Source organism: Callospermophilus lateralis, chromosome 15 (genome assembly GCF_048772815.1).
Source record: "Callospermophilus lateralis isolate mCalLat2 chromosome 15, mCalLat2.hap1, whole genome shotgun sequence".
NCBI classification, from domain to species: Eukaryota; Metazoa; Chordata; class Mammalia; order Rodentia; family Sciuridae; genus Callospermophilus; species Callospermophilus lateralis.
The window spans coordinates 92,951,988-92,976,379 of NC_135319.1; the positions used below are offsets into that span (position 1 = coordinate 92,951,988).

Here is a 24,392-nt window from a genome sequence, read left to right on the forward strand (position 1 = left end):
TGGAGCCCACCCCAATCCACACTGAGATCATCTCAGCATCTTTAACTCAATCACACCCGAGACACTATTTCCAGATCAGTTCCCATGCCCAGTTTGTGAGGATGGAACTGTGGACACGTCTTTTAGGGACCACCATGCAGCCCCTCCCCTGCTCTCTCCTGGGCTCCCCTCACCCCAGCACAGGTCTGCAAACAGTGCTGCAGGAAGCCGCCCACTTACTGTGACTGGGGGCGGCTCTGCCTCTTGTGGGCTCTGGTAGACTCCATGCTGAGAGCATTCCCAGCGAGCTGCCTTGGTCAGCAAGCAGCAGGACAGCTGTGCCTCTCGGTCACTGGCCTGTCCTATGCAACGCCTAAGGCTATCTCCAAAGTCCCTGAGATAAGAAGGTCCTCTGCCCCCATGGGCTGTGGGGTGTGGTCTCCCCAAGTCAGTCTTCCCTGACCCTGCCTGAGTGAGGTCTCAGTCCTTTTCTCATCAGTGTGAATGACCATAATGATTTACGGGGGGATAGGAAAGGGCTGAAATCTTGATAAGTCACAAATAAATGTACATTACTGCAACTTCCAGAAGGGCTTTGTCCAGCTGCCAGGGAGTGAAAGGCTCAGCCACCTTGAACAGAGGCTCCTGGGGCTGCGGAGGCTCAGGGAGCCTCTGGGACCAGCTTTGGAAAGGAGGGAGGACAACTGGGGCAGAACCTTCCTCTCAGGCAAGGGTTCAGGACCCTGAGGACTCTCAGGCATGAATTCCGCAGCCAGGTTACAGCAGAGTTCGGGGGCTCCTGGGCTCCTCTGGGCTCTGCAAGTCGGCACCTTCAGTCCAAACCTGCCATTTTCCTTCCTAGACCCTCGAGACTGCTGGCTACGTGAAGAGTGTGCTGGTAAGTACCAAGGCTGAAGCTGCTCACAGCCCTCGCAGCGGGCGTTCTGCAGAGCGGAAGGGCCCTGGAACAGCTCCTTCTTCCCCTCCCCACACGGTCCTACAGTGCAACCTGAGGGGCCTGGTGGCTCCTGAACGCAGAGCTCACTTAAGTGGGGACTCACTCATCTCAGGCTGGTGGAGAAGGGGCCCCCAGGCTCCTGCGCAGATACCTTGTGTTTATGTCCCAGGAACAGTTACCATGTTGAGACCACGTCACGATGATGACGTGGCACTTCAAGAAGCTGGTGGAACTGGCACCTACCTAAAAACCTCTCCAACTGGTTTTGCAGGAGCGCGATAAGCTTTTAAGGTATCGGAAGCAGAGAAAGAAAATGGCAAAACTCCCCAAGGTAAAGAAGGCAGCGTGCGTGCTGCATGGGTGCTGCGTGGGTGCATGCGTGCGTGCTGCGTGGGTACACGCGTGTGTGCTTGGTTGTGCTGAAAGTCTCTTGGGAGAGAGTCCCTTCCTTTACAAAGGAAAAGAAAACACTTTTATTCCTTCTCAAAATTGTGAATCAGAAATGACCAAATAGGATTCAAAGTAAATACTCTGCTTGTGGCCTGAGAACCTGGCCCAGAACTAAGACTCCTGTGCGCGTGGGGGCCAGGGCTGCACTCCTGGGACGCCGGGATTAAGCCACCTTGGAAGTGCACTGGAAGTTTGCAAGGGTGGCTGTCCCTATGTCCCAGCTGCCAGGGATTGTGACCACACCACTGTGGTTGGCATTCTGATGGTGCAGACAGTTAAGACTGGCCAGGCTCTGGGCGGCTCAGGTCATGGCTGGTTTCATAGCTTGGCAGAGGCTGGTGAATCTGGTCCAGAAGCTGTAATTTGGCAGTTCACAAGGTCAGCACGTGCCTGGTCTGTGCTCAGGCTCAGCTCAACGGCTCAGCCCCCCACCCCAGTGTCTTCACTGCCTGGAACAGGAGACTGAATCCGTGTTGGCATGGGGCACACAGCTCCGAGGACAGCCGGACTGCTGCCCCCGTCCTCGCTGGGCCATGCACCCCTCCTGGGCCTGCTCCAGCATTAAGTGTCCCCTGGCAGCTTATGTAGGCTGCAGTAGGCTGTGCCTACAGCTGCACACAAGCCCCCCAGCACCTACAGCCCTAGGAAGTTCAAAGCCCTGGGGGAACTTTCTGGAGTGTGTCCCTTCTGGATATGCTGGTGATTTTTTATTGAGCTTTCGGAGAAATTCCCAGAGGACCTGACTGTCTTCAGCTTTCTCTGAGCTGCAGCTGGGTTGTTTTCAAACACTCCGCAGCCCCTCCCTGGCCACTTCAGTGTTCCCAACCACAGCCCTGGCTCACCTGGCCCTGGAAAGGCCCAGGAAGGGAGGAGGCTGCTGGCCTCTCTCCTGGATCACTGCAGGATGCTCAGGGATTGTCCAGAGGCCCCACCTGCTGCCCCTGCTGCCTTGGTGCCTCTGTGAGAGGGAGGAGGGAGACAGGAAGTCGGCAGGAGGGGCTTGGATGACAGGGGGCCTAAGTGAAGCCCGAGGACTCCAGCTTGTGGTCGTCACCGACCAGGATTGAGCTGGGTCAGCAGGATGTTCCTGTGGCATGGGGGGGTGGGTTGGCAGGAGGAGGGTCCAGAGGCTGCCTGGACCAAGGAGGATTGAGGTGGAGTGTCAGGGCACAACATCCAGAGGACCACTGGTGACACAAGGGCTGGAAATAAAGCAAGAACCTCAAGTTTGTGCTCGTCAAGTTTGCCCACTTGTGGATATTTCAGTGGAGGATCTGGGAAAGATTGGGGTACAGGGAAGTCCTTTCCCAGAGAGGCCAGGGCCCAGCCGCAAGTGTCAGTTGGTGGCTCAGCTGGAGAGGCGGCTGGTCAAGGGAGAGGAACTAGCACAGCCTGCTCAGCTGGAGCTGGAGAATGCAGGTGTCTGGGAGGGAACAGCCCATGGTCCTTGGGGCAGCTGGTGGTCCTGGAGCCCAGGGAAGAACTTTCCTGGAAGGTCTGGCAGTGGACTCATCAGAGACCTGGTGGCCACCATGGCCATTACATCGACAAGGACAGACAAGGAAGTCAGGGTCCCTGTGTGCAGGTGAGAGGAGGTGGCTTCTGGAGTCCGAAGTGTCTAAAGCCAGGGTTTTGGAAGTCCAGAAGGAGGGGAAGTTGGGGGTCCCTGAAGGCAGGGCTTCTCAACCTAGCTGGTGGAGGACCGGCCCTTGTTCACACCCTCTGTCATGGACTGGAAAGGGCACCGCAGGTCAGGGCAAGTGCTTGCTACTGGCAGGGGTCAAGTTCAGAGGCCAAGTCCAGGAGTGGCTCATCTGTCAGGCTCCTGGACATCTACATTCCACTCTCTGCCAGTACATTCTGGGTGCACCAAGATGGCGCACTCATACCTGGTCGGCCATCTTGGCCGGAAGTAGGACAGCCCAGTGGGCCCCTCCAGGGCGGCCTTGGATGGATGTGGGAGAGCACTGCAGGTGGGGCTGTGGGGGTGCACGGCAGGCAACAGAGAGGGGCGGGAGGGGCCTGGGGCTGCTGGCCGAGCGCTGGCCTGGGTCTGCGCCAACACCTTGCCTTTTGGCCAGAAGCCGGTTGTTGTGGAGACCTTCTTTGGATATGATGAAGAAGCGTCCCTGGAGTCCGACGGCTCTTCCATCTCTTATCAAACTGACAGGACAGACCAGACCCCGTGCACTCCTGAAGACGACCTAGAGGAGGTACCGTGAGTCTCCCACAGCGGCTCCTGGGCAGCCCGGGCCTGAGGCTGGCGACGGGCTGGGACCCGGGGCCAGGCCCGCTCTCTGGATAGGCCTCCTGGTCCAGCCCTGGCAGCCCATGCTTCTGTGCAGTGAGAAACTCTGAACTTGGTTTGGCTAAGGGTCACTCCCTGCGGTCACTGTTGCCCAGTCACACTTCCTCACATCCTTGATCTTGAGCTCCTCCCAAAGAGGGCCTCCCAGGAGGACCTGTACCAGCGAGCAGGGAGGTCACCTGTGCCAGGACCCAGGCCCTTAGAGACACCGTGAAGAGCTTTCTTCCTGGTAAAAACAGCCAGGTCCTCCTGACAGCCTGGCCTGCAGAACAGTGGCTACCCTGAAGTCCAGCAGCCAGCTCAGTCCCAGGGCATAAGCTAGTGTTTGTCCAACTGGCCCAGCCCCTGTAGCTGTGGAGAGCAGGTAGTGGACCTGGTAAAGGCCATGGGAGCCTTCCCTGGAAGATCCTGGAGGATGAACCAAAGGCCATGAGCCTGCTCAGAAAACCAGTTGTCATAGCAGACCACTGCTGGAAAGCCTGGGGCAGTGGGGCTGGGGCTGGGGCAGGGTTTCTGGGCTTGGTCACTCCTGGACATGGCCCACGCTGTGGGCCTTGGGGTCCACTGGGACTCCTTCAAGGCTACAGCAGAAACATCTGATGTAAAGGAAAGAGGCGGGGGTAAGGAAGGAAGTAGGAAGGAGGGAGGGAAGGAAGGAGGGAGGGAGGAAGGAAAGGAAGGAGGGAAGGAGGGAGGGAGGGAAGGAGGGAGGGAGGAAGGAGGGAGGGAGGAAGGAGGGAGGGAGGAAAGGAGGGAGGGAGGAAAGGAGGAAGGGAGGAAGGAGGGAGGGAGGAAGGAGGGAGGGAGGAAGGAAAGGAAGGAGGGAAGGAGGGAGGGAGGAAGGAGGAAGGGAGGAAGGAGGGAGGGAGGAAGGAGGGAGGGAGGAAGGAGGGAGGGAGGAAAGGAGAAAGGGAGGAAGGAGGGAGGGAGGGAGGGAGGAAAGGAGGGAGGGAGGAAAGGAGAAAGGGAGGAAGGAGGCAGGGAGGGAGGGAGGGAGGACCCACTCCTGCCTTCTTTGTGGGGCAGTGGGTTCACTGCAGCTAGGACACACCCTGGGAGGTGACGTCAGGAGTAAGCCTAGGTGACAGGCAGGTCAGAGTGGGCTGACCTGGGGTGGCAGACCTGGGGTGGGCAGCCTGAGAGGGACATGTGACCTGGGGCCCTGGGGCCCTCTCACAAAGCACAGCACAGTTCCCAGGACACATGTCTGCAGAGCAGGGCCATGAGCAGTCCTGGTCAATAATGGAGGGTCTGCTGGGTCAGTGCAGACTGGCTGGCAAGTAGGAGACCAGGCAGAGCCCCTGGACAACCCCTGAGGCTCACCTGGCTCCGACCCGCCAGCCCTGCTGTCTACCCAGACATCGGGGGTCACCTCCCAGGAAAACCTTCCTCCAAACAGGTCTAGGTCCCCCGGTCGGCCCCCCTGTGCTGCTGGAGTCCAAACAGGTCTAGGTCCCCAGGTCGGCCACCCTGTGCTGCTGGAGTCCAAACAGGTCTAGGTCCCCAGGTCGGCGCCCCCCTGTGCTGCTGGAGTCCAAACAGGTCTAGGTCCCCAGGTCGGCCCCCCTGTGCTGCTGGAGTCCAAACAGGTCTAGGTCCCCAGGTCGGCCCCCCTGTGCTGCTGGAGTCCAAACAGGTCTAGGTCCCCAGGTCGGCCCCCCCTGTGCTGCTGGAGTCCAAACAGGTCTAGGTCCCCAGGTCGGCCCCCCTGTGCTGCTGGAGTCCAAACAGGTCTAGGTCCCCAGGTCGGCCCCCCTGTGCTGCTGGAGTCCAAACAAACAGGTCTAGGTCCCCAGAGTCGGCCCCCCTGTGCTGCTGGAGACCCTCCCTTCCCCACTGGAGGAGCAGGTGCCTGGCTGGGGGGGTGCTGGGGGCTGGGGCTGATGCTGTGTCTCTGGGGGCTTGTGGTGCCCTTGCTCCTCTCCAGGGCCTGGCCAAGGAGGAGACGGAGCTGAGGTTCCGGCAGCTGACCATGGAGTACCAGGCACTGCAGCGAGCATACGCCTTGCTGCAGGAGCAGGTCGGAGGGACGCTGGACGCAGAGCGAGAAGTTAAGGTCTAAGTGACTTCTACTCCACGGCTGGGCTCCACTTGGCTCCTCCCACTTGCCCCTGAGGCCTTGGCGGGGGCACTTTGCCTGCCCAGACTTTGGGGCCAAGCCCCTTCTTGCCCACAGTTGCTTTGGGTCCCGGGTGATGCCCACTAGTGAGGTCACTAGAAACCAGTGTTTGTGGGGTCAGTGGCTGGGCCATCTGGGCGGGGGCAGACTGGCCGGGTGGAGCCAGCATAGGTGTGGGCTTCCTTGCCCTGTCAGGGGCAGCATCCGGCGCACAGGGCCTGCAGCTCCTGAGATGAAGTCGCCTTCACCCAAACCTGTCTGATGCCCTTGGGGAGTCCCATGGCTGGGAGGCTCAGGGGTGAATGGGCAGCATTTGGACTCAGTTTTCCTTAAGTTTGCCAAGACTACATTCATCCAACAAGCCTTGAGCTCAAACACGGCCTTCCTTGGCCCTGTGCTTGGCCAGGCAAACCTGCCGAGCAGCAGGGCCCCTCCTGGGCATACCCAGGGTGGGCCAGTGGCATCCAGAAAGACTGGAAGGGGCTGGTGGGTGTCCTCTGCTGGTCTCCAGGGGCAGCGCTGGCACCAGGCTGCCTGGGGAGGATCAGGAAGGGAGTCCACTGACTGTTGGAATTCCCCGCCTCTGCTTTGAGAAGCAGAAATGAGGTGGCGGGCCATTTACCACATAAAGGGGGACACTGAGCATTCCTTCTGGCACTTTTTGGATTTATTTTTTGCATGATCCTTGGAGAAAGGAAAATGTCTCTGTCTGAATTGTCCTAAGGCTGGGGACAGAGCTTGTAGAACCCACCATGGGCCTCATAAGGTGGTAGATCTCCTCCCCTGTGCCTGGCTGCCCCAGACACAAGGTGGTAGATCTCCGCCCCTTTGCCTGGCTGCCCCAAACACATCAATTTCCCCAGAAGCTGCACCAAAGAGAGAGCATGGCAGGCTCTGGGGTAAAATGACCATGGTTTGGACCATGAGAGATCCAAGTAAACCAAGGGAGAGCCGTTTAAATCTGGCTGCAACCTGGTTGAGACTTGGGAGGAATTTCACGTTCCAGGAAACTGACCTATAAATCAAAGGACAGTTTTGGGAGAGTAGGGTGAGGAAGGGGCAGGAGGGACAGCGAAACCAGGGGCCAGCAGAGGCCCCATGGGGGGAGTAGCAGCATTGTGGGGGGCGGTAGCAGATCCGCTCAGAAGCCTCCTGAAACCCTGGCCAGCACCCCGCACCGACAGTCTGGGCCATCCTGCCCGGGGAGCGAGGGCCTTGCCTCATGTGCTCCCAGTCGGTCACGGAACAGCATGTGCCTCACATGGCCTCACAGCCCCTCCTTTCTTGGAGACCGCCCCAAAGGAGGGGACAGCCACACTCGGGTAGCCTCTCCGGAGGCAGAGTCCTCTGACCTGCATCCCGCGAGCTGTTCAGCTGTCCTGGCCATTAGAGAAAGTCTGATGTGTCTTTCCTCCCGTTCTACAGACCCGTGAGCAGCTCCAAGCAGACATGCAGCGAGCGCAGGCCCGGGTGGAGGACCTGGAGAAGGCGCTGGCCGAGCAGGGCCAGGTGAGCCCCCACGTGCTCCTGGCTGGCCGTCTCTGCTCTTGCTGGGGACACCCAGAGGAGGAGCCTGCAGGAGCACTCTGAGCTGGGATTGCTTCCCGGCTCCCGCCACCTGCCCGGAGATGCCCACAAGGTCCTTGGTCCCTGGCACACTAACTGTAGCTGGACATACCAGAGGACCACATGAGCAAGGGCCATGCAGCCAGTGTCAGGGAGTCCAGCACTGCAGCATGTGCCTCTGTTTGCCACCCACAGACTGACCGCCACCCACCCCAGGCCACCGCACACAGGCCTGTGGCCAGGGCACTCAAATTGCCCATGTGCATCCCTTGCAGACCAAAGGGTGGCCCTGGTGCAGACACCATGGGGCACATTTCTAAGGCTCCATGTCATGCCGAGGGCGTGGCCAGGAGGGCTGGGAGCTAGAATGGTGCCCCCCCTGCTCTGTACACGGGGTCTCCAGGCATGGCCACACCTCCCCAGGTGGTGCTCAGAACCCCAGTGGAGCCAGTGTCTGCGCAGCCTGCGCTCCTCCCGACACGTCACCTTAAACTTAGATGTGCTGCTGGTGGGGGCAGGCGTGAGGGCGCCCAGTGGGGAGGGTGTGCTGGGTACACTGGATTTTCTCACAGCAGGGCCAGGAAGCACCCATGCATGTCCTTTGACAGACTGCAAAGGCTGCCATCTGCCCAGGTGTCCCTGGTGTGAGGGGACACACTCCTCCCTGAGCGGATTGTCCTCCTGTCTAGTCTAGCCCTCACTGACCCTGTGTCGGGATTCCCTGGATGTCCTGTGTTGCACAGTGTGCCCCTGGGCACCTGGCCTGGGGACCCGGGCCTGGGTGCTGCCTCTGTGGTGGCATACGGTGCCTTCCAGACCCTCCTGAGGCGGAGTTGCCTCTGTCCAGGGCTGCAGGTTTCCATTCCCTGAGTGTAGTACGCTGTCATCTGGGGACTGGAATGTGGCTTTTCAGTGTCCTGCAGTGTACCATGTCTTCCTTTCTGTTCCTTCTCAAGGACACGAAGTGGATTGAAGAGAAGCAAGCGCTGTATCGGAGAAATCAAGAGCTTGTAGAGAAGGTACACGCGGCCCTAGGGCATGCAGGACACCCTGGTGCGTGTGTGTGGGAGTGGGGGTGTGCGAGAGCGCTCCCTCGCCTCCCTGCCACCCCTACCCCCGTGCTGCCCATGGAGGTCCCTGGAAGGGCATCCTTTGGGAGCCATGTGAGCCTGGGGCCCCGTTGAGCTCTCGCCCCCTGGGTGGAGGAGCGTGGCCTGTTCTCCTGGCCTGGTGGAGCCCGTGGCGGCGTCCTGCTTCCCTGACGGGTGGCGGATGGGGGTGGCCAGAGGCTGTGTGAAGGCTGCCCCTGGGAGCCATACGCCACCCCGGCGGGAAGCTTCAGGGGCTGGGAGCTCTGCTCCCCACAGTGCTGTAGTGCAGCCTGCACAGTCCTCGGCAGCAGCCCCTTCGAGAGCCCACAGCCAGGCCGGGCTGGCGCCTCCAGCTTCACCAGGGTGCCCCGGAATGCCCCGTAGTGGGCGCTCTTGGCCCCTGGATGATGACGTTGGCTCCAAGAACACCGGCATCCCTCCCCCACCTGGACTCGGGCTTCATTAAAATGGGCCAGAAGAGGGGCACACAGCCCGGCTCAGCCTTGGCTTCTGCCCGGCCACATGCCTGCTCCTGGTGTGGGCAGACCAGAGGCCTGCCGTGCCCCCGGCACCTCTGCCTTCCGTATCACAGCCAGCAGTGTCCAGAAAGCCGGGCAGCTGACCTCTTGGCCCTCCAGTGGGAGAGACTGGACCCTTCTCACCTGGCGCCTCTTCGGTTTTTCAGATAAAACAGATGGAGACTGAGGAAGCCCGGCTGAAGCACGAGGTCCAGGACGCCAAGGACCAGAACGAGCTGCTGGAGTTCCGGATCCTGGAGCTCGAGGTGGGCCCCCGTCCGGCGCCGCATGGCCACACGGCTCCAGGCAGGCTCCGGTCCTGGGCCTTCAAACAGGAACCCCAAGGCCAGGGTGGAGAGGCAGGGGCAGGTGGCAGTAAACGGCCCATCTGGGCCACATGCCACCAGCAAGGTCGTGACAATAACCTGGGTATGATTGCTGAGGTCAGCGCCAGGAGGGGACCGAGCAGAGCAAACCTGAGGACAGTGACTGCGCCACACCTGGGGCCCCACACTCATCACTGTGGCCAAGGCTGCTGCAGGGGTGACTAGAAGTAGGGACAATGTCCAGTCCCCCGCTGCTGGCCCAGCAGACGTTTATTTACCTCTGGCTCAAAGAAGCCTGTGAGTGGAGGCAGAGGATGCCCCTCAGGGACCAGGCACCTTCCTGCATTCTGCCGTCCCCATGTGCTCCAATGCCCTGCAGAGGGAAGAGGAGCCAGGATCCATGGGGAAGGGCAGGATGGGCATGGCGGCCATGTCACATGCTCACCTTGCACTGCCGGGGGCTGGGCACTGTGGCCCACCTGGAAGTGGTCCAAGCAGGCAGGCTTTCTCTCTAGTGGGCAGTACCCTACCCAGAGACCAGGTGAATCCCCCGCTCAGAGTCCTCCCACCCCTCACTGGAGGCAGGAGGGCTGTGTGGCCACTCCACGTGGATGCTCACCCCTGTGGCCTCCTGCCTGTGGTTCAGCCTGTGAAGGGGGCAGCACCACGAGCCCGTGTTCTCCAGGGCTCACTCTATTGGGCGTGGTGGTGACTGTTCACCTGCAGCCTCTCCCTGAGCCTCCCAACAGGCCCTGGGTTCACCAATGGGTGAGCAAGTGGCTCTGGGGTGGACCTTACCAGGGCCACATTGCCAGGAGCTTGATGGAACCAGTGTTTCACACACCTATCTGGAGTCCGCAAACACACCAGGGTGGCTTTTGGGCACATCCACCAAGGTGTCCACCACCCGGGCCTCTGCCAGGGCTGGATGTGCAGAAACACTAGATTCCCTTGGTGGGCTGGACTGGTCCCTGAGCCCCAGCATAGACTCCTTGGAGGAAAAAGACAGGGAGAAAGTGGCCACCATGCCCAGCCTTCTGCTCTCTGTCTTAGGAGAGGGAGAGGAAGTCGCCGGCCATCAACTTCCACCACACGCCCTTCGTGGATGGGAAGAGCCCTCTCCAGGTGTACTGCGAGGCGGAAGGCGTGACGGTAAAGCCCTGCCCCTCCCGCTCCACACCAGCTAGCCTACCCAGCTGCACTCACCTACCCTCTTTTGCCTCCTAGGACATCCTGGTGGCAGAGCTCATGAAGAAGCTGGACATCCTGGGGGATAACGCCGTAAGTGTATGTTGCTCTCCTGACTTGTGCATGCCTCCTCATGCTGCTCAGCCTCTGTGACTTGTGCATGCCTCCTCATGCCACCACCTCGCCCAGCCTCTGTGAGCCCCGTTCAGCCCTGCCACAGACTGCCCTGCCCAAAGGCCCTTCTTGAAGCAGAGAGCCTGCTTGGAATGGGCCCCCTGCATTTGGGAGGAATCTGCTCCTGGTCACTCTTCCCGCACTTTCTGGGGCCTCTGCTGTGTGCATGCCCCGACCTCAGCTAAGGGGACTTCAACTCACATGTTTTCCATTTCTGGGATCTCCTTCAGATTTTCAGTGGGGATGGGGACGTTGCTCATAGACATGCCAAGACTCTTGCGGGTTCCCACTTCCCTGATTTGGGAGAAGAAACAGAGTCCATAGATAATCCCCAAATCTCATTTGGGGCAGAGTTCCAATTTCTGTCAAACTCCTCAAAATAATATGAATTACCAGTGGGCAATGTAATTGCACTACTTCACCCCCATCCATTCATCCACCATCCACCATCCATCAGTCCATCCATTCATCCACCATCCACCATCCATCAATCCATCCACACTCCCACCATCCACCGTCCATCAGTCCATCCATTCATCCACCATCCACCATCTATCAGTCCATCCACTCATCCACCATCCACCATCCATCAGTCCATCCACACATCCACCATCCACCATCCATCAATCCATCCACACATCCACCATCCACCATCCATCAATCCATCCACACATCCACCATCCACCATCCATCAGTCCATCCACACTCCCACCATCCACCATCCATCAGTCCATCCATTCATCCACCATCCACCATCCATCAGTCCATCCACTCATCCATCAGTCCATCCACACATCCACCATCCACCATCCATCAATCCATCCACACATCCACCATCCATACATCCATCAATCCATCCACACATGCACCATCCACCACTCATCGATCCATCCACACACCCACCATCCATACATTCATCCATCTTCCATCTGTACACCATCAATCTATCTGTTCATTCCATCTACCCATCATACATCCAACCTGCATGGTCCATCCTCCATCCACATACATACATCCATATATACATCTTTTGTCTTTCCATCCATCTACCCTCCGTCTGTCCAGGAATCCATCCACATACATAATACATGCATACATATAGACATCCTCTATCATCCATCCGCCCTCCATTCATTCACCATCCATTCATCCTTCATCACTCATCCACCCATCATCCATTTGTCCATTCTCCCTCTACCCTCCATCTATCCATCCACCATCCTCCATCCACCTATCCATATGTTCATCCTCCTTCTGTCCATCCATCCATGATTCATCCATTCATCCATCCCCTATTCACCTATTCATCCTCATTCATCTGTCATTCTACATCTATCCACCCACCATCCCCATTCATCTATTTATCCATCATCTACCCAGCTATCCTCCATTCATCCATCCTTTACCTATTCTCCATCCATCATCCATCCACCCTCCACCCATCCACCCTCTGTTCATTTATCCATTCGTCCACCCTCCATTCATCCATCCACCATTCATTCATCCATATATCGATTTACCAGCCTCCACCCCTTATCCATCTATCTATATATCCATTCACATATCAATACCTCCATATTATTAATACATGTTCTATCTGTCCCCCATCTTTCCTCCATTTATTCATCTATCCATCCCTTTCATCTGTCCTTCCATCCTCCATACATTTCCCCACCCCTCAGGGCCTTGTATGGATAGGGATCCCTTCTCTCCCTACTGGCCTATCACCTGGAGAGTAGTGAGAAAAGCAGGGGGGCTGACCTGGCTGTGCCTGCCCCTCCTGAAGACCTGGTGGCTCCATCACAGCTGCAGGTGGTGAAGCTCTACCCCAGAGTCGGGGTGGCTGGGGTGTGATACACTCTGGGGTCCCACGCTAGGAACCAGTCCCCATCATGGGCCCTGGGGAGTCGTATTGGGCACCGTCTGATTCACAGCTGGAGAAACTGAGGCTCCAGAAGGCGCCTGGGTCACAGAGAGGATGGGCTGGCAGCATCACGGGGACAGCTCTGACTAGTTCTGTTTCAGGGCTCCTTCCAGTCAACAGCTGTCCACCCAAGCTCACCACTCACCATGACTGTCCTGGAGCCGTCACACAGTCTGGAGGTCACCCTCACAGAGCACAGGGACAGAGGAGACTGGGGACTAGAGGACAGGTGGTCAGGCTTCACACTCAGAACCTCCCATGGGGAATCCAGGCAGTTCCTCTGAGGAGCCAAGGGGTCATTCCTTCCTCTGCAGTCATTTTTAAAATTTTTTAGTTGTTGCTAGACACAATACCTCCATTTTTATTTATTTTTATATGGTGCTGAGGACCAACCAGGCGCCTTGCACATGCTAGGCGAGCACTCCACCGCTGAGGCCCAGCCCCAGCCCCTGTGCCGTCTTTTCAGTCAAACTGCACATGCTCCCAGTGACTCAGGATTTCACTGTGGATGCTGAGTCAGTGTCCTCCTGTGGCCCCTGGAGCTGGCAGCCAGACCTTGGTGCAGGCGGCAGCTGGATCTGAGAGTGCCCATATCCTCAGGGGAAAGTCCTTGGGCCCCAAAGAAAGATTGATCCTGCCAAGAAAGACCACCCAGCTGTCCCCTCTGGATTTAAGCATTCATAAAAAATGCAGGACAAAAAGAAAAAAAACAAGTATTGAAAGTATTTCACAACCATGAATATTTGATCTTCTCTAGAGGAGGGGGCATATGTGGAGCACTGACTTTAAACAAAGAAAGGGTATACTAAAGGCCCACCCACTAGCCAAGCTGCCCAGCTCCACCTCCTAAACTTTCCTCACCATGGAGATGTGGTTCAGGCCCACCTGATAGCCAGGGTGCCCAGGTCATCCCCCTGGACCTTCATCAACAAGGAGATGTGGTCAAGGCCCACCTGCTAGCCAGGGTGCCCAGCTGATCCCCCTAGACCTTCCTCACCATGGAGATGTGGTCAAGGCCCACCTGCTAACCTAGGTGCCCAGCTCATCCTCCTAGACCTTCCTCACCATGGAGATGTGGTCAAGGCCCACCTGCTAGCCAGGGTGCCCAGCTCATCCTCCTAGACCTTCCTCACCGTGGAGATGTGGTCAAGGCCCACCTGCTAGCCAGGGTGCCCAGCTCATCCTCCTAGACCTTCCTCACCGTGGAGATATGGTCAAGGCCCACCTGCTAGCCAGGGTGCCCAGCTCATCCTCCTAGACCTTCCTCACCATGGAGATGTGGTTGAGGCCCACCTGCTAGCAAGGGTGCCCAGCTCATCCTCCTAGACCTTCCTCACCATGGAGATGTGGTTGAGGCCCACCTGCTAGCCAGGGTGCCCAGCTCATCCCCCTAGACCTTCCTCACCATGGACATGTGGTCAAGGCCCACCTGCTAGCCAGGGTGCCCAGCCGATCCCCCTAGACCTTCCTCACCATGGAGATGTGGTCAAGGCCCACCTGCTAGCCAGGGTGCCCAGCTGATCCCCCTAGACCTTCCTCACCATGGAGATGTGGTCAAGGCCCACCTGCAAGCCAGGGTGCCCAGCCGATCCCCCTAGACCTTCCTCACCATGGAGATGTGGTCAAGGCCCACCTGCTAGCCAGGGTGCCCAGCTCATCCCCCTAGACCTTCCTCACCATGGAGATATGGTCAAGGCCCACCTGCTAGCCAGGGTGCCCAGCTGATCCCCCTAGACCTTCCTCACCATGGAGATGTGTTCAAGGCCCCCCTGCTAGCCAGGGTGCCCAGCTGATCCCCCTAGACCTTCCTCACCATGGAGATGTGGTTGAGGCCCACCTGCTAGCCAGGGTGCCCAGCTCATCCTCCTAGACCTTCCTCACCATGGAGATGTGGTTGAGGCCCACCTGCTAGCCAGGGTGCCCAGCTCATCCTCCTAGACCTTCCTCACCATGGAGATGTGGTTGAGGCCCACCTGCTAGCCAGGGTGCCCAGCTTATCCTCCTAGACCTTCCTCACCATGGAGATGTGGTCGAGGCCCACCTGCTAGCCAGGGTGCCCAGCTCATCCCCCTAGACCTTCCTCACCATGGAGATGTGGTCGAGGCCCACCTGCTAGCCAGGGTGCCCAGCCAATCCCCCTAGACCTTCCTCACCATGGAGATGTGGTCAAGGCCCACCTGCTAGCCAGGGTGCCCAGCTGATCCCCCTAGACCTTCCTCACCATGGAGATGTGGTCAAGGCCCACCTGCTAGCCAGGGTGCCCAGCCGATCCCCCTAGACCTTCCTCACCATGGAGATGTGGTCAAGGCCCACCTGCTAGCCAGGGTGCCCAGCTCATCCCCCTAGACCTTCCTCACCATGGAGATATGGTCAAGGCCCACCTGCTAGCCAGGGTGCCCAGCTGATCCCCCTAGACCTTCCTCACCATGGAGATGTGTTCAAGGCCCCCCTGCTAGCCAGGGTGCCCAGCTGATCCCCCTAGACCTTCCTCACCATGGAGATGTGGTTGAGGCCCACCTGCTAGCCAGGGTGCCCAGCTCATCCTCCTAGACCTTCCTCACCATGGAGATGTGATCAAGGCCCACCTGCTAGCCAGGGTGCCCAGTTCATCCTCCTAGACCTTCCTCACCATGGAAATGTGGTCGAGGCCCACCTGCTAGCCAGGGTGCCCAGCTCATCCTCCTAGACCTTCCTCACCATGGAGATGTGGTCAAGGCCCACCTGCAAGCCAGGGTGCCCAGCTGATCCCCCTAGACCTTCCTCACCATGGAGATGTGGTCAAGGCCCACCTGCTAGCCAGGGTGCCCAGCTGATCCTCCTAGACCTTCCTCACCATGGAGATGTGGTTGAGGCCCACCTGCTAGCCAGGGTGCCCAGCTGATCCTCCTAGACCTTCCTCACCATGGAGATGTGATCGAGGCCCACCTGCTAACCTAGGTGCCCAGCTCATCCTCCTAGACCTTCCTCACCATGGAGATGTGGTCAAGGCCCACCTGCTAGCCAGGGTGCCCAGCTCATCCTCCTAGACCTTCCTCACCGTGGAGATGTGGTCAAGGCCCACCTGCTAGCCAGGGTGCCCAGCTCATCCTCCTAGACCTTCCTCACCGTGGAGATGTGGTTAAGGCCCACCTGCTAGCCAGGGTGCCCAGCTCATCCTCCTAGACCTTCCTCACCATGGAGATGTGGTTGAGGCCCACCTGCTAGCCAGGGTGCCCAGCTCATCCTCCTAGACCTTCCTCACCATGGAGATGTGGTTGAGGCCCACCTGCTAGCCAGGGTGCCCAGCTCATCCCCCTAGACCTTCCTCACCATGGAGATGTGGTCGAGGCCCACCTGCTAGCCAGGGTGCCCAGCCGATCCCCCTAGACCTTCCTCACCATGGAGATATGGTCAAGGCCCACCTGCTAGCCAGGGTGCCCAGCCGATCCCCCTAGACCTTCCTCACCATGGAGATGTGGTCAAGGCCCACCTGCTAGCCAGGGTGCCCAGCCGATCCCCCTAGACCTTCCTCACCATGGAGATGTGGTCAAGGCCCACCTGCTAGCCAGGGTGCCCAGCTCATCCCCCTAGACCTTCCTCACCATGGAGATATGGACAAGGCCCACCTGCTAGCCAGGGTGCCCAGCTGATCCCCCTAGACCTTCCTCACCATGGAGATGTGTTCAAGGCCCCCCTGCTAGCCAGGGTGCCCAGCTGATCCCCCTAGACCTTCCTCACCATGGAGATGTGGTTGAGGCCCACCTGCTAGCCAGGGTGCCCAGCTCATCCTCCTAGACCTTCCTCACCATGGAGATGTGATCAAGGCCCACCTGCTAGCCAGGGTGCCCAGTTCATCCTCCTAGACCTTCCTCACCATGGAGATGTGGTCAAGGCCCACCTGCTAGCCAGGGTGCCCAGCTCATCCTCCTAGAACTTCCTCACCATGGAGATGTGGTCAAGGCCCACCTGCTAGCCAGGGTGCCCAGCTGATCCCCCTAGACCTTCCTCACCATGGAGATGTGGTCAAGGCCCACCTGCTAACCTAGGTGCCCAGCTCATCCTCCTAGACCTTCCTCACCATGGAGATGTGGTCAAGGCCCACCTGCTAGCCAGGGTGCCCAGCTCATCCTCCTAGACCTTCCTCACCGTGGAGATGTGGTCAAGGCCCACCTGCTAGCCAGGGTGCCCAGCTGATCCCCCTAGACCTTCCTCACCATGGAGATGTGGTCAAGGCCCACCTGCTAGCCAGGGTGCCCAGCTCATCCCCCTAGACCTTCCTCACCATGGAGATATGGTCAAGGCCCACCTGCTAGCCAGGGTGCCCAGCTGATCCCCCTAGACCTTCCTCACCATGGAGATGTGTTCAAGGCCCCCCTGCTAGCCAGGGTGCCCAGCTGATCCCCCTAGACCTTCCTCACCATGGAGATGTGGTTGAGGCCCACCTGCTAGCCAGGGTGCCCAGCTCATCCTCCTAGACCTTCCTCACCATGGAGATGTGATCAAGGCCCACGTGCTAGCCAGGGTGCCCAGCTCATCCTCCTAGACCTTCCTCACCATGGAGATGTGGTCGAGGCCCACCTGCTAGCCAGGGTGCCCAGCTCATCCTCCTAGACCTTCCTCACCATGGAGATGTGGTTGAGGCCCACCTGCTAGCCAGGGTGCCCAGCTCATCCTCCTAGACCTTCCTCACCATGGAGATGTGGTTGAGGCCCACCTGCTAGCCAGGGTGCCCAGCTTATCCTCCTAGACCTTCCACACCATGGAGATGTGGTTGAGGCCCACCTGCTAGCCAGGGTGCCCAGCTCATCCCCCTAGACCTTCCTCACCATGGAGATGTGGTCGAGGCCCACCTGCTAGCCAGGGTGCCCAGCCGATCCCCCTAGACCTTCCTCACCATGGAGATGTGGTCAAGGCCCACCTGCTAGCCAGGGTGCTCAGCCGATCCCCCTAGACCTTCCTCACCATGGAGATGTGGTCAAGGCCCACCTGCTAGCCAGGGTGCCCAGCTCATCCCCCTAGACCTTCCTCACCATGGAGATGTGGTCAAGGCCCACCTGCTAGCCAGGGTGCCCAGCTCATCCCCCTAGACCTTCCTCACCATGGAGATGTGGTTGAGGCCCACCTGCTAGCCAGGGTGCCCAGCTCATCCCCCTAGACCTTCCTCACCATGGAGATGTGGTCAAGGCCCACCTGCTAGCCAGGGTGCCCAGCTCATCCCCCTAGACCTTCCTCACCATGGAGATGTGGTCGAGGCCCACCTGCTAGCCAGGGTGCCCAGCCGATCCCCCTAGACCTTCCTCACCATGGAGATGTGGTCAAGGCCCACCTGCTAGCCAGGGTGCCCAGCCGATCCCCCTAGACCTTCCTCACCATGGAGATGTGGTCAAGGCCCACCTGCTAGCCAGGGTGCCCAGCCGATCCCCCTAGACCTTCCTCACCATGGAGATGTGGTCAAGGCCCACCTGCTAGCCAGGGTGCCCAGCTGATCCCCCTAGACCTTCCTCACCATGGAGATGTGTTCAAGGCCCCCCTGCTAGCCAGGGTGCCCAGCTGATCCCCCTAGACCTTCCTCACCATGGAGATGTGGTTGAGGCCCACCTGCTAGCCAGGGTGCCCAGCTCATCCTCCTAGACCTTCCTCACCATGGTGATGTGATCAAGGCCCACCTGCTAGCCAGGGTGCCCAGCTCATCCTCCTAGACCTTCCTCACCATGGAGATGTGGTCGAGGCCCACCTGCTAGCCAGGGTGCCCAGCTCATCCTCCTAGACTTTCCTCACCATGGAGATGTGGTCAAGGCCCACCTGCTAGCCAGGGTGCCCAGCTGATCCCCCTAGACCTTCCTCACCATGGAGATGTGGTCAAGGCCCACCTGCTAGCCAGGGTGCCCAGCTGATCCTCCTAGACCTTCCTCACCATGGAGATGTGGTCGAGGCCCACCTGCTAGCCAGGGTGCCCAGCTGATCCCCCTAGACCTTCCTCACCATGGAGATGTGGTCGAGGCCCACCTGCTAACCTAGGTGCCCAGCTTATCCTCCTAACCTTCCTCACCATGGAGATGTGGTCAAGGCCCACCTGCTAGCCAGGGTGCCCAGCTGATCCTCCTAGACCTTCCTCACCATGGAGATGTGGTCGAGGCCCACCTGCTAGCCAGGGTGCCCAGCTGATCCTCCTAGACCTTCCTCACCATGGAGATGTGGTCGAGGCCCACCTGCTAGCCAGGGTGCCCAGCTGATCCCCCTAGACCTTCCTCACCATGGAGATGTGGTCGAGGCCCACCTGCTAACCTAGGTGCCCAGCTTATCCTCCTAGACCTTCCTCACCATGGAGATGTGGTCGAGGCCCACCTGCTAGCCAGGGTGCCCAGCTCATCCTCCTAGACCTTCCTCACCATGGAGATGTGGTTGAGGCCCACCTGCTAGCCAGGGTGCCCAGCTGATCCTCCTAGACCTTCCTCACCATGGAGATGTGGTTGAGGCCCACCTGCTAGCCAGGGTGCCCAGCTTATCCTCCTAGACCTTCCACACCATGGAGATGTGGTTGAGGCCCACCTGCTAGCCAGGGTGCCCAGCTCATCCCCCTAGACCTTCCTCACCATGGAGATGTGGTCGAGGCCCACCTGCTAGCCAGGGTGCCCAGCCGATCCCCCTAGACCTTCCTCACCATGGAGATGTGGTCAAGGCCCACCTGCTAGCCAGGGTGCCCAGCTGATCCCCCTAGACCTTCCTCACCATGGAGATGTGGTCAAGGCCCACCTGCTAGCCAGGGTGCCCAGCCGATCCCCCTAGACCTTCCTCACCATGGAGATGTGGTCAAGGCCCACCTGCTAGCCAGGGTGCCCAGCTCATCCCCCTAGACCTTCCTCACCATGGAGATATGGTCAAGGCCCACCTGCTAGCCAGGGTGACCAGCTGATCCCCCTAGACCTTCCTCACCATGGAGATGTGTTCAAGGCCCCCCTGCTAGCCAGGGTGCCCAGCTGATCCTCCTAGACCTTCCTCACCATGGAGATGTGGTTGAGGCCCACCTGCTAGCCAGGGTGCCCAGCTCATCCTCCTAGACCTTCCTCACCATGGAGATGTGATCAAGGCCCACCTGCTAGCCAGGGTGCCCAGCTCATCCTCCTAGACCTTCCTCACCATGGAGATGTGGTCGAGGCCCACCTGCTAGCCAGGGTGCCCAGCTCATCCTCCTAGACTTTCCTCACCATGGAGATGTGGTCGAGGCCCACCTGCTAGCCAGGGTGCCCAGCTGATCCCCCTAGACCTTCCTCACCATGGAGATGTGGTCGAGGCCCACCTGCTAGCCAGGGTGCCCAGCTGATCCTCCTAGACCTTTCTCACCATGGAGATGTGGTTGAGGCCCACCTGCTAGCCAGGGTGCCCAGCTGATCCTCCTAGACCTTCCTCACCATGGAGATGTGATCGAGGCCCACCTGCTAGCCAGGGTGCCCAGCTGATCCTCCTAGACCTTCCTCAACATGGAGATGTGGTCGAGGCTCACCTGCTAGCCAGGGTGCCCAGCTCATCCTCCTAGACCTTCCTCACCATGGAGATGTGGTCGAGGCCCACCTGCTAGCCAGGGTGCCCAGCTGATCCCCCTAGACCTTCCTCACCATGGAGATGTGGTCGAGGCCCATCTGCTAACCTAGGTGCCCAGCTTATCCTCCTAGACCTTCCTCACCATGGAGATGTGGTCAAGGCCCACCTGCAAGCCAGGGTGCCCAGCTGATCCTCCTAGACCTTCCTCACCATGGAGATGTGGTTGAGGCCCACCTGCTAGCCAGGGTGCCCAGCTCATCCTCCTAGACCTTCCTCACCATGGAGATGTGATCAAGGCCCAACTGCTAGCCAGGGTGCCCAGCTGATCCCCCTAGACCTTCCTCACCATGGAGATGTGGTCAAGGCCCACCTGCTAGCCAGGGTGCCCAGCCGATCCCCCTAGACCTTCCTCACCATGGAGATGTGGTCAAGGCCCACCTGCTAGCCAGGGTGCCCAGCTCATCCCCCTAGACCTTCCTCACCATGGAGATATGGTCAAGGCCCACCTGCTAGCCAGGGTGCCCAGCTGATCCCCCTAGACCTTCCTCACCATGGAGATGTGTTCAAGGCCCCCCTGCTAGCCAGGGTGCCCAGCTGATCCCCCTAGACCTTCCTCACCATGGAGATGTGGTTGAGGCCCACCTGCTAGCCATGGTGCCCAGCTCATCCTCCTAGACCTTCCTCACCATGGAGATGTGATCAAGGCCCACCTGCTAGCCAGGGTGCCCAGCTCATCCTCCTAGACCTTCCTCACCATGGAGATGTGGTCGAGGCCCACCTGCTAGCCAGGGTGCCCAGCTCATCCTCCTAGACCTTCCTCACCATGGAGATGTGGTTGAGGCCCACCTGCTAGCCAGGGTGCCCAGCTCATCCTCCTAGACCTTCCTCACCATGGAGATGTGGTTGAGGCCCACCTGCTAGCCAGGGTGCCCAGCTTATCCTCCTAGACCTTCCACACCATGGAGATGTGGTTGAGGCCCACCTGCTAGCCAGGGTGCCCAGCTCATCCCCCTAGACCTTCCTCACCATGGAGATGTGGTCGAGGCCCACCTGCTAGCCAGGGTGCCCAGCCGATCCCCCTAGACCTTCCTCACCATGGAGATGTGGTCAAGGCCCACCTGCTAGCCAGGGTGCCCAGCTGATCCCCCTAGACCTTCCTCACCATGGAGATGTGGTCAAGGCCCACCTGCTAGCCAGGGTGCCCAGCCGATCCCCCTAGACCTTCCTCACCATGGAGATGTGGTCAAGGCCCACCTGCTAGCCAGGGTGCCCAGCTCATCCCCCTAGACCTTCCTCACCATGGAGATGTGTTCAAGGCCCCCCTGCTAGCCAGGGTGCCCAGCTGATCCCCCTAGACCTTCCTCACCATGGAGATGTGGTTGAGGCCCACCTGCTAGCCAGGGTGCCCAGCTCATCCTCCTAGACCTTCCTCACCATGGAGATGTGATCAAGGCCCACCTGCTAGCCAGGGTGCCCAGCTCATCCTCCTAGACCTTCCTCACCATGGAGATGTGGTCGAGGCCCACCTGCTAGCCAGGGTGCCCAGCTCATCCTCCTAGACTTTCCTCACCATGGAGATGTGGTCAAGGCCCACCTGCTAGCCAGGGTGCCCAGCTGATCCCCCTAGACCTTCCTCACCATGGAGATGTGGTCAAGGCCCACCTGCTAGCCAGGGTGCCCAGCTGATCCTCCTAGACCTTCCTCACCATGGAGATGTGGTTGAGGCCCACCTGCTAGCCAGGGTGCCCAGCTGATCCTCCTAGACCTTCCTCACCATGGAGATGTGGTCGAGGCCCACCTGCTAGCCAGGGTGCCCAGCTGATCCTCCTAGACCTTCCTCACCATGGAGATGTGGTCGAGGCCCACCTGCTAGCCAGGGTGCCCAGCTGATCCCCCTAGACCTTCCTCACCATGGAGATGTGGTCAAGGCCCACCTGCTAACCTAGGTGCCCAGCTTATCCTCCTAGACCTTCCTCACCATGGAGATGTGGTCAAGGCCCACCTGCTAGCCAGGGTGCCCAGCTGATCCTCCTAGACCTTCCTCACCATGGAGATGTGGTTGAGGCCCACCTGCTAGCCAGGGTGCCCAGCTCATCCTCCTAGACCTTCCTCACCATGGAGATGTGATCAAGGCCCAACTGCTAGCCAGGGTGCCCAGCTGATCCCCCTAGACCTTCCTCTCCATGGAGATGTGGTTGAGGCCCACCTGCTAGCCAGGGTGCCCAGCTCATCCTCCTAGACCTTCCTCACCATGGAGATGTGATCAAGGCCCAACTACTAGCCAGGGTGCCCAGCTGATCCCCCTAGACCTTCCTCACCATGGAGATGTGGTCAAGGCCCACCTGCTAGCCAGGGTGCCCAGCTGATCCCCCTAGACCTTCCTCACCATGGAGATGTGGTTGAGGCCCACCTGCTAGCCAGGGTGTCCAGCTCATCCTCCTAGACCTTCCTCACCATGGAGATGTGGTCAAAGCCCACCTGCTAGCCAGGGTGCCCAGCTCATCCTCCTAGACCTTCCTCACCATGGAGATGTGGTCAAGGCCCACCTGCTAGCCAGGGTGCCCAGCTGATCCCCCTAGACCTTCCTCACCATGGAGATGTGGTCAAGGCCTACCTGCTAGCCAGGGTGCCCAGCTGATCCTCCTAGACCTTCCTCACCATGGAGATGTGGTCAAGGCCCACCTGCTAGCCAGGGTGTCCAGCTCATCCTCCTAGACCTTCCTCACCATGGAGATGTGGTCAAGGCCCACCTGCTAGCCAGGGTGCCCAGCCGATCCCCCTAGACCTTCCTCACCATGGAGATGTGGTCAAGGCCCACCTGCTAGCCAGGGTGCCCAGCTCATCCTCCTAGATCTTCCTCACCATGGAGATGTGGTCAAGGCCCACCTGCTAGCCAGGGTGCCCAGCTCATCCTCCTAGACCTTCCTCACCGTGGAGATGTGGTCAAGGCCCACCTGCTAGCCAGGGTGCCCAGCTCATCCTCCTAGACCTTCCTCACCATGGAGATGTGATCAAGGCCCACCTGCTAGCCAGGGTGCCCAGCTCATCCTCCTAGACCTTCCTCACCAGAGGGTATAGGGTCGAGGGCAACAGGTGTCAAAGCCGGAGCAGGTGTGTCAGTAAGAGCATCTCTCTCTGTGGCCCTGCTCCCCTGTGTCGATCCCCTCAGCTGTGCATCAGTCACTCAGCTCCATCGGGAAGGTGCTGCCTCTGACTTTGCCTGTGTTCTGCTTTTGGATGTAGAATCTGACCAATGAGGAGCAAGTGGTTGTCATACAAGCCAGGACGGTCCTGACCTTGGCCGAAAAGGTAAGGTGCAGAAACTAGGGGATGGTGGGCTCCTGCCCAGGGAAAATCCTCTGCCTTGGAAGGGGTTAGAGGGTGGCGGGGTCCCTTGAGTTCTGTCTGTCCCAGGAGACAGGCACCCCTCACACAGTCCCTGCCAAGCACCTCCGCAGAGGGTAGATCATCCAGACACACCAGATGCCAGCTCTGCCTCGGTCCCCTCCCAGAGACCAGAAGCTGGGTGGAGTCTATGAGATGGACCTCCAGGACCCTTCTCTGGGGCTGTCCAGTCCACCCACTTGCTCCTGGCCCCACCTCTGGCCACACCTACCTTGGGGCTGCTGTCAGCACCCTCCTCAGGCCTCTAGCAGCAGGGGAGGTGGTGCCTAGCAAATGAGGGTTCCAGGAAAGGGTCCACCCTCTCCACCTCTCCTGGCAGGGCTCTGCAGAGGTGTTTCTTCCTGCTGCATCCCAGATCAACATCCATCCTCTCCCGGGGGCCAGTATTCCTGGACACTGGATAGGGTGTGCAGCGGGTCTAGACCTTCTGGGTGTGCAGAACCCATGCTGGGGCCAGCCCAGTCCTGACTCCCTTCCCTGAACCAGGCCTCCCTCCACTCTCTCCCAGGTTGTGTTCATGGATCAGGGGGAGGGGTGGCTTAGGTGTGTCTAAGAGTGGCCCAAGGGGACTCTGTCACCTGCTCATTCTGTTTGTGCCCAGTGGCTCCAGCGGATTGAAGAGACAGAGTCAGCACTGCAGCGGAAGATGGTGGATCTGGAGAGCGAGAAGGTGGGTGGCAACTCCCCCACCACGTGGCCCTGTATCACATCCCAGGACTGGATGCCCGAGGCCCAGCCCTGGTTCTCCGTGTTTCAGGAGCTGTTCAGCAAACAGAAGGGCTACCTGGATGAGGAGCTGGACTACAGGAAGCAGGCCTTGGACCACGCCCACAAGGTAAGGGGGACCAGGCTGGGGGACTTGCTCACA

The 24,392-nt window shown here is 59.3% G+C and overlaps 1 protein-coding gene across 18 annotated transcripts in view; it reads left to right on the forward strand.

Moving 5' to 3' along the window:
* Jakmip3 (Janus kinase and microtubule interacting protein 3) overlaps positions 1–24,392 on the forward strand; it is a 64,511-nt gene that overhangs the window by 34,188 nt on the left and 5,931 nt on the right. For 5 of the 18 annotated variants that reach the window (XM_077105292.1, XM_077105294.1, XM_077105298.1 and 2 more), the window contains 12 exons: positions 842–877; positions 1,209–1,268; positions 3,472–3,600; positions 5,623–5,751; positions 7,240–7,323; positions 8,337–8,399; positions 9,157–9,255; positions 10,369–10,467; positions 10,543–10,602; positions 23,363–23,428; positions 24,126–24,194; positions 24,282–24,359. In XM_077105292.1, the coding sequence (XP_076961407.1) occupies positions 842–877; positions 1,209–1,268; positions 3,472–3,600; positions 5,623–5,751; positions 7,240–7,323; positions 8,337–8,399; positions 9,157–9,255; positions 10,369–10,467; positions 10,543–10,602; positions 23,363–23,428; positions 24,126–24,194; positions 24,282–24,359 (972 nt within the window). The remainder of the gene's footprint in view (positions 1–841; positions 878–1,208; positions 1,269–3,471; positions 3,601–5,622; positions 5,752–7,239; positions 7,324–8,336; positions 8,400–9,156; positions 9,256–10,368; positions 10,468–10,542; positions 10,603–23,362; positions 23,429–24,125; positions 24,195–24,281; positions 24,360–24,392) is intronic. The other 13 variants (XM_077105290.1, XM_077105291.1, XM_077105300.1 and 10 more) reach the window with 7 other exon arrangements.